General features: G+C 43.6%; 1 protein-coding gene across 1 annotated transcript; it reads right to left on the bottom strand.

Moving 5' to 3' along the window:
- Window positions 1-501: 501 nt before the first annotated feature.
- On the bottom strand, window positions 502-1,730 carry LOC110573429 (serum amyloid P-component). Its single transcript, XM_021681925.1, has 2 exons — window positions 1,578-1,730; window positions 502-1,472 (listed from the first exon to the last, which is right to left on the bottom strand). The coding sequence occupies exons 1-2, from the start codon at window positions 1,639-1,641 to the stop codon at window positions 862-864; spliced, it is 675 nt and encodes a 224-aa protein (XP_021537600.1). The 5' UTR covers window positions 1,642-1,730; the 3' UTR covers window positions 502-861.
- Window positions 1,731-9,395: the final 7,665 nt, after the last annotated feature.

Here is a 9,395-nt window from a genome sequence, read left to right as displayed (position 1 = left end):
TTGTGGCTTTTGTGATGAAAGTAACTACTGATAAAATCGGACAAATATTTTGTAGTACTACAGTGAGGATACTGGGTGCGAAGAGTTCTACCTGAAGGAGGTAAGTGGGGATCAGGTTATGGAGGACAGTGTCACATTAACAGTTTAAATTACATTCTCTGAGATGGGGATCCATAGGATTTTGAACTGGGAGTCATGAGCAGTATTCCTGATGACTTCGGGACAGGATCCTGAAAATCAAGCATCATATGATACCACTGGGAATTTTTAGAAAAAAGGCATGTTTGCCATCTTGCATGAGGACTCCAGACTTCTACACATTTTTAGTTTCCACTCCTGCTGCTAGTTTTCCTCATTACTTGATGTCAGTTTCTACATTATTTTTACTTTTCTCATTATAGTTGTTTCTCTGCTGTAACCTTAGACCTCTTTTTGATTTTTAGCTGGAAAAGCAAATAGGATCCTTTTGAAATTTTGCACACTTTTGGAATTAGTATAAATGATTAGTAGCTTGTCACAAGTATTGCCAGTGCCCCACTCAGGGAGTGCTCTGGCTTTGTGATGTGTCTTCCTAGTTATGGGGTCCCCTGCCCTCCCACTTTGCAACCTGATTGTTCTGGATGATAAAAAACAAACGCTGATTTTTCAAATAAGTGGATCAAAGCGAAAATGCTTAGACCATAACAAGTACTAAACAAATGCAGGTGGCAGGATACAACATACTTTTTTACTCGGCAACATGTAGACAGGAAATTCAAAGAAGAAAGCGCTCCGGATATGGGATCTCACATGGCATTGTCTTGAGCAGATTCCTTGCTCATTGGTCATTTCATTTTTGAGGGATCCTGTTGATTCAAGACCTCAGCGCCAGACCAGGGGCTTGATGACGACATAGCCTTGCATCTCATAGTCCAGAGCACTCCAGTCCAGGACGTTGGGATCAAGGAGGTAGGAGCCTTGCTGCACAGACACGATCTGTTGTGCAGACAGCACGGAGTCCCACATGTACAAGTCCCCAATCTCCCCTACAAAGGACTGCTGCTTGTCAAACCCCCCTCCATAGGAATCCTGCTCCTGCCCCAGGATGATCTTGGGCTGGGTTGCCACTGAGTAGCCCTTCTTCAGGCCCTTCTTCACCAGTGGCTTCCCATTGATCCAAAACTCGGCAATGCCGGTAGAAGACTCCCAGGTGACACAGATGTGCGTGGGGCTGGGGAACTCCTCAGCAACTTTGGAGGTGACTTTGGTTCTTCCAATGTGCAGCGAGTACTCCCCAACTCTTTCCTTATAGACCAGGATCTCATTGTCCTTGCCCTGGGCATTGTAGGAGAAGAGGCTGTGGGCACGCGTCAGGTCGCTGTAGGCTCGGAAGCACAAGGTAAAGCTCTGCAGAGGCTTCTCCAGCTTTGGAGTCAAGGTCACGTGGTCAGTAGAAGATTCTTGAGGGAACACAAGCACCTTCCCGCTGAGGTCTGTGGGGTAGAGAAATAAGACCTCTCACTCATGCAGGGAGAAAAATAACTTACCCAACCCCTTTTCTCATCTTGTGCTCCCTGACCATCCCGTGACCACCCTACCTGTCTGAGCAAAGGCTCCTGGGAGAGTGGCAAGGGCGAAGACCCAAAGCAGCAGCTTGTCCATGCTCTTACCCTGGGGCTGTGCTAGCAGCGGAGTGACCAGGGTGAGGGTACAGAGAGTACTGTGCTTGTCCCCCAGCTTCCGAGACTCACACTCTTAGACCTCAGGCTCTCCGGGGTTTATATGCAGCTGTGGGGGAGGATGGGGGATGGAGAGCACCAGGGATGTGCCAAGGGTCAGAGCTGCTGATGGAAGGAGGGCGGTGCTTGGCCGGGAAACTACTGGGGGTTATTTATTAGCTACAAGGGACTGCTAGGGTGTCATCCCTGTGACCTGGTTCTGGGCTGGGAGAGGGGAGGTGGAGCTGGTGGGGAGGGATCTGGTTGGCCCGTGGAGGTGGGGCCCTCACCCTCTTGATGTAGGGGCTTCTGTGGATTGTGCATGCAAGGCCTCCCCCTCTCCATGGACCAGACTTCTGTGCGTAGGACATCCTGGGATTCTGCTTTCTGCAGATCCTGGACAATCTTTTTACCTTTGATTAATACAGTATTGAGCAGTAGGTCTATGCCATTGGTAAGGGACAAGAGAATTAGAGGGTGCACTTTCTGTCTCCCTGAAGCTTATATTTGCAGCTATTACACAGCTCTTCTGAGTATTGTGGGGTTTCCTTATGCTGGATTTTCCCATTTCTCATTAGGACTTATTTTCCTGGTAACCTATCTACTGTCTGCAGATATGTTCACCTAGCACTCTGTTTTCTTCGAGTTCCTAGCATTGAGAGTATATTTATGTTAATTGTTGGTGCTAGCCTGATTCATACATGACTTGCATTCATTAATTTCCAAGCATGACCCTGGGTGCTGGGGATTCATTGGTGACCTACCCTGGCACAACCACAGTGACCTCTGTTTCTGTTCCCTCTATTACTAAAAATGCAGGGGCGCCTGGGTGGCTCAGTAGGTTCAGGATCTGCCTTTGACTCAGGTCATGATCCCAGGGTCCTGGCATCGAGCCCCACATCAGGATCCCTGCTCAGAGGGAGTCTGCTTCTCCCTCTGCCCCTCTGCCATCTGAATTAGAGGTCCTTCAGCTTGGGAGTCAGTGCCATTGACACTCTGCTGCAACCTTGCAACCAAATCCTACCCTTTACTCCGGTTGCTTCTCTCCTTGCTATTACTCATACGTGCTTGGCTCTCCTGATTTCATTACTTCTAGTTGTTGTCTCCATTCTGTCTTATCCATTTGTTTCCTACGATTCTTCACAATCTCAAAAGACTGTCCTGATGTCTCAACTAGACCTGATTTTCACCTTTAACTCTCCGTAAGGTTAAGATCAAAGACTTGAGTAGAATACAGTAACGGTTGACTATTGTGAATCACTAAACCTCTGTGAACCTTGGTTTCCTTTTCTGAAAAGCCAAGAAACAACTCTCCGGCTCTGTTTTTGTGAGGCTAAATGAGCTGCTATAATGTGCACAAAGTGCACAGCACGGTGTCTGGGGTATTACTTCGAATTCTTTTATGGACATTACCATTGTCTGTCTCCTATTACAGATAACTAGTGTATTTATCTCTTATCCTTTCTTGATTGAAGCTGAGCATTAGAGCTTCATTTTAAGGTGACCCATTTTATTTAATTGTTCTTACATATGAGAAGAGCCTAGGGTATATTTGTGGAATCAAAGGATTCAAACAGGGTGAGCGCTTTTTACATAAAACAGCAATAAAAAGTAGAATCCAGGAGAGTGATAGGAGCAGGTCATGCCAGAAGTAGGAGTGGGGGGATAACCTCCCCCCAGAAACCCAGGTTCTGTGTGCTTTCCTTTCCCAGATGGTAGTTAAAGGGTGCTATGAAAGTTAAGAGAATATAGGGCTCACCAGCTGCTTCTGGTTTCCATCATAAATTATTCTGTTAATCTTCTCTAATGGAAGATGAGGTTGTGTCTGGCCTGCCGGAGGGGAGGCGGTCCTGGAGGTCAGAGGTACAAGTTGATGCTGCTGTTAGGGACACATTCCAGGGTTACAGCTGGACTTGAAAACTGTGTTTAGACATTGAGTGGCAAGACCAGCTGGGAAGTACATCTCATAGTAAATGGGAAAAGGCAGTGGGGGTGGGGGGCTTCTTTTTAGTTTCCTTCTCTGGAATATGTTTCTTAGCTCTTGGCAGAGAACAGCCTGAGCTTTAGGAGTCCTCAATTTGGAAACCGGATCCTTCCTGTTGCAGAAAGGAAGGCGCTGATGTCAGGAAAATGAATCTGGAGTCTTCAGAACAGGGTGGAGTTCTCCGAGTGAATGATACCTGTGGTGGCTGAGAGGCTCCTGGGTGCCTCCCTGCCAGTGGAAGTTCAAGGGAGAGGTGGTGGTTCCTGTCTGGGTGGTTCTTGAAGGGTTGAGGGTGTGGAGTAGGAGCAGGGCCACCAGTGTGTCTTGAGTAGACCTGTCCCGGTTCCATCAGTTGGCAGGCAATAAAGTTTGCCTTCAGGAAGTATGGGGGGAAGTGGGCAGTGCCAGAAAAGGGTGTAGAATGAACCTCAGAGCTGGAGAAAGTCAGAGGTATGAGGACAGAACATTACCTGAGGGCCTAAAGAATATTTGACCCCTTCCAAGGCCTTGAGTGTTTACAGAACACATAAAGTCACAGTAGTCATCGGGAAAGACTGGACAGGGAGAGCCAGAAGGAGAACATGAGCTAGACCAGCATTTTGGTACTAATAAAGGGTTATTTGCCATGTGTTCTGTTAGCTGTGAGGAAACCTAAAAGCATTTATTTGTAAGCAATGGAAAGACCACAGAGACATCAAGAGTAACTGAGCATTGCCCTCATATTTGGTTGTGTAAAATCAAAGGCACAAAATCTTTGACTGATGGCAGGGTCTTAAGATTTCATTTTTAAGGAATCTCTACACCCAACATGGGGCTCAAAGTCACAACCGCAAGATCTAGTTATACACTCCACTGAGCGAGCCAGCCAGGCACCCCAGAGATGAGATTTTTAACAGTATATGGAATATGGAATCAGGTTTTTGTCTAAATTTATGATTGCATATGTTTTGGAAAAATATGGTGCTAGTGGTGCAGTGCTGAGAGGAAGAAGCTCCTTTGGAGGAGGTGGAGGGAAGTCAGGTTACTCAGATGCTGAATTTGAAATGGTAGTATGATTTACACCTAGAAAAGGCCAGTGGAGAATTTGTAATGTGTGCCACTTGGGATTAAAATACAAGTTGCGGAGGAATCAGCATATAAAAAATGGAAACAAATGGATTATCTCCTTCAGTGGAAAAGAGAAGACAAAATGTCAGGGGGCCAAGCACTGACTTGAGGGAGTATCTGCATTCATGGGGTTGGAGGCGAGGAACGAGGGAGACGGCGATGTTTGGCAGAGGGAAAGGGTAATGCGTACAGCGTCATGGAAACCAAGTTAGCGTGTTTCCAGGAGAAACCGGCAGGCAGTGTCCAGTGGCATTAAGTGCATCAGTGAGATCTCCGTGAAAAGGATGCTGGCTTTAGCAATAAAAACTTCATCGGTGACCTTGGGAAGATCAATTTTCTTAAAGTGAGGATGGCAGGAGCCAGGTTGCAGGGGATGATGGACGGAGAAACAGGAAGTCGGCTTCCTGATGTTCAGTAATTCTGACAAATAACAGAAGGAAAGAAGCAGGATGTCTGGAGGGACTCTGGATCCAGTATGTTTTTTCCATATAAAGTTTAGATTCTATTCTTTTTTTTTTTTTTTTTATTCTTATGTTAATCCCCATACATTACATCATTAGTTTTAGATGAAGTGTTCCATGATTCATTGTTTGTGCATAACACCCAGTGCTCCAAGCAGAACGTGCCCTCCTCAGTACCCACCACCAGGCGAACCCATCCTCCCACCCCCCTCCCCTCTAGAACCCTGTTTGTTTTTCAGAGTCCATCGTCTCTCATGGTTCGTCTACCCCTCCGATTTCCCCCGCTTCATTCTTCCCCTCCCGCTACCTTCTTCTTCTTCTTCTTTTTTTTTTTTTTTTCTTAACATATATTGCGTTATTTGTTTCAGAGGTACAGATCTGAGATTCAACAGTCTTGCAAAATTCACAGCGCTTACCAGAGCACATACCCTCCCCAGTGTCTATCACCCAGTCACCCCATCCTTCCCACCCCACCCCCCACTCCAGCAACCCTCAGTTTGTTTCCTGAGATTAAGAATTCCTCATATCAGTGAGATCATATGATACTTGTCTTTCTCTGATTGACTTATTTCACTCAACATAATACCCTCCAGTTCCATCCACGTCGTTGCAAATGGCAAGATCTCGTTCCTTTTGATGGCTGCATAATATTCCATTGTATATATATACCAGATCTTCTTTATCCATTCATCTGTTGATGGACATCTTGGCTCTTTCCACAGTTTGGCTATTGTGGACATTGCTGCTATAAACATCGGGGTGCACGTACCCCTTCGGATCCCTACTTTTGTATCTTTGGGGTAAATACCCAGTAGTGCAATTGCTGGATCATATGGTAGCTCTATTTTCAACTTTTTGAGGAACCTCCATACAGTTTTCCAGAGTGGCTGCACCAGCTTGCATTCCCACCAACAGTGTAGGAGGGTTCCCCTTTCTCCGCATCCCCGCCAACATCTGTCATTTCCTGACTTGTTAATTTTAGCCATTCTGACAGGTGTGAGGTGGTATCTCATTGAGGTTTTGATTTGGATTTCCCTGATGCCGAGCGATACTGAGCACTTTTTCATGTGTCTGTTGGCCATTTGGATGTCTTCTTTGGAAAAATGTCTTTTCATGTCTTCTGCCCATTTCTTGATTGGATTCTTTGTTCTTTGGGTGTTGAGTTTGATGAGTTCTTTATAGATTTTGGATACTAGCCCTTTATCTGATATGTCATTTGCAAATATCTTCTCCCATTCTGTTGGTTGTCTTTTGGTTTTGTTGACTGTTTCCTTTGCTTTGCAAAAGCTTTTTATCTTGATGAAGTCCCAATAGTTCATTTTTGCCCTTGCCTCCCTTGCCTTTGGCGATGTTTCTAGGAAGAAGTTGCTTCGGCTGAGGTCAAAGAGGTTGCTGCCTGTGTTCTCCTTTAGGATTTTGATGGACTCCTGTCTCACATTGAGGTCTTTCAACCATTTGGAGTCTATTTTTGTGTGTGGTGTAAGGAAATGGTCCAGTTTCCTTCTTCTGCATGTGGCTATCCAATTTTCCCAACACCATTTGTTGAAGAGACTGTCTTTTTTCCATTGGACATTCTTTCCTGCTTTGTCAAAGATGAGTTGACCATAGAGTTGAGGGTCCATTTCTGGGCTCTCTATTCTGTTCCATTGATCTATGTGTCTGTTTTTGTGCCAGTACCATGCTGTCTTGATGATGACAGCTTTGTAATAGAGCTGGAAGTCCGGAATTGTGATGCCGCCGGCTTTGCTTTTCTTTTTCAACATTCCTCTGGCTATGCGGGGTCTTTTCTGGTTCCATACAAATTTTAGGATTATTTGTTCCATTTCTTTGAAAAAAGTGGATGGTATTTTGATGGGGATTGCATTGAATGTGTAGATTGCTCTAGGTAGCATTGACATCTTCACAATATTTGTTCTTCCAATCCATGAGCATGGAATGTTTTTCCATTTCTTTGTGTCTTCCTCAATTTCTTTCATGAGTATTTTATAGTTTTCTGAGTACAGATCCTTTGTCTCTTTGGTTAGATTTATTCCTAGGTATCTTATGGTTTTGGGTGCAATTGTAAATGGGATCGACTCCTTAATTTCTCTTTCTTCTGTCTTGTTGTTGGTGTATAGGAATGCCACTGACTTCTGTGCATTGATTTTATATCCTGCCACTTGACTGAATTCCTGTATGAGTTCTAGCAGTTTTGGGGTGGAGTCTTTTGGGTTTTCCACATAAAGTATCATATCATCTGCAAAGAGTGAGAGTTTGACTTCTTCTTTGCCAATTTGGATGCCTTTGATTTCTTTTTGTTGTCTGATTGCTGTGGCTAGGACTTCCAATACTATGTTGAATAGCAGTGGTGATAGTGGACATCCCTGCCGCGTTCCTGACCTTAGGGGGAAAGCTCTCAGTTTTTCCCCATTGAGAATGATATTCGCTGTAGGTTTTTCATAGATGGCTTTTATGATATTGAGGTATGTACCCTCTATGCCTATACTCTGAAGAGTTTTGATCAAGAAAGGATGCTGTACTTTGTCAAATGCTTTTTCTGCATCTATTGAGAGGATCATATGATTCTTGTTCTTTCTTTTGTTAATGTATTGTATCACATTGATTGATTTGCGGATGTTGAACCAACCTTGCAGCCCAGGGATAAATCCCACTTGGTCATGGTGAATAATCCTTTTAATGTACTGTTGGATCCTATTGGCTAGTATTTTGGTGAGAATTTTTGCATCCATGTTCATCAGGGATATTGGTCTGTAATTCTCCTTTTTGATGGGGTCTTTGTCTGGTTTTGGGATCAAGGTAATGCTGGCCTCATAAAATGAGTTGGGAAGTTTTCCTTCCATTTCTATTTTTTGGAACAGTTTCAGAAGAATAGGTATTAATTCTTCTTGAAATGTTTGGTAGAATTCCCCTGGGAAGCCATCTGGCCCTGGGCTTTTGTTTTTTGGGAGATTTTTGATGACTGCTTCAATTTCCTTAGTGGTTATAGGTCTGTTCAGGTTTTCTATTTCATCCTGGTTCAGTTTTGGTAGTTGGTACATCTCTAGAAATGCATCCATTTCTTCCAGGTTATTTAATTTGCTGGCATAGAGTTGCTCATAATATGTTCTTATAATTGTTTGTATTTCTTTGGTGTTGGTTGTGATCTCTCCTCTTTCATTCATGATTTTGTTGATGTGGGTCATTTCTCTTCTCTTTTTGATAAGTCTGGCCAGGGGTTTATCAATCTTGTTAATTCTTTCAAAGAACCAGCTCCTAGTTTCATTGATCTGTTCTACTGTTCTTTTAGTTTCTATTTCATTGATTTCTGCTCTGCTCTTGATTATTTCTCTTCTCCTGCTGGGTTTAGGTTTTATTTGCTGTTCTTTCTCCAGCTCCTTTAGGTGTAGGGTTAGGTTGTGTACTTGAGACCTTTCTTGCTTCTTGAGAAAGGCTTGTATTGCTATATACTTTCCTCTTAGGACTGCCTTTGCTGCATCCCAAAGATTTTGAATAGTTGTGTTTTCATTTTCATTGGTTTCCATGTATTTTTTTAATTCTTCTTTAATTTCCTGGTTGACCCATTCGTTCTTTAGTAGGATGCTCTTTAGCCTCCATGTATTTGAGTTCTTTCTGACTTTTGTCTTGTGATTGAGCTCTAGTTTCAAAGCATTGTGGTCTGAAAATAGGCAGGGAATGATTCCAATCTTTTGGTACCGGTTGAGACCTGATTTATGACCTAGGATGTGATCTATTCTGGAGAATGTTCCATGGGCACTAGAGAAGAATGTGTATTCCGTTGCTTTGGGGTGGAATGTTCTGAATATGTCTGTAAAGTCCATTTGGTCCAGTGTGTCATTTAAAGTCTTTATTTCCTTGTTGATCTTTTGCTTAGATGATCTGTCCATTTCAGTGAGGGGGGTGTTAAAGTCCCCCACTATTATTGTATTGTTGTCGATGTGTTTCTTTGCTTTTGTTATTAATTGGCTTATATAATTGGCTGCTCCCATGTTAGGGGCATAGATATTTACAATTGTTAGATCTTCTTGTTGGATAGATCCTTTAAGTATGATATAGTGTCCTTTCTCATCTCTTATTACAGTCTTTGGTTTAAAATCTAATTTGTCTGATATAAGGATTGCCACCCCAGCTTTCTTTTGGTGTCCATTA

Source organism: Neomonachus schauinslandi, chromosome 6 (assembly GCF_002201575.2).
Source record: "Neomonachus schauinslandi chromosome 6, ASM220157v2, whole genome shotgun sequence".
Classification (NCBI taxonomy): Eukaryota; Metazoa; Chordata; class Mammalia; order Carnivora; family Phocidae; genus Neomonachus; species Neomonachus schauinslandi.
Note: the sequence above shows the minus strand (reverse complement) of the source record. Positions and strands in the feature narration are given on the sequence as shown.

Excerpts from the sequence above, each read along its gene's own strand:
- LOC110573429 (XM_021681925.1), bottom strand. The coding sequence starts at position 1,641 with ATGGACAAGCTGCTGCTTTGGGTCTTCGCCCTTGCCACTCTCCCAGGA. Across the intron at positions 1,473-1,577 it reads AGGAGCCTTTGCTCAGACAG|ACCTCAGCGGGAAGGTGCTT; the intron begins GTAGGGTGGTCA and ends TCTACCCCACAG.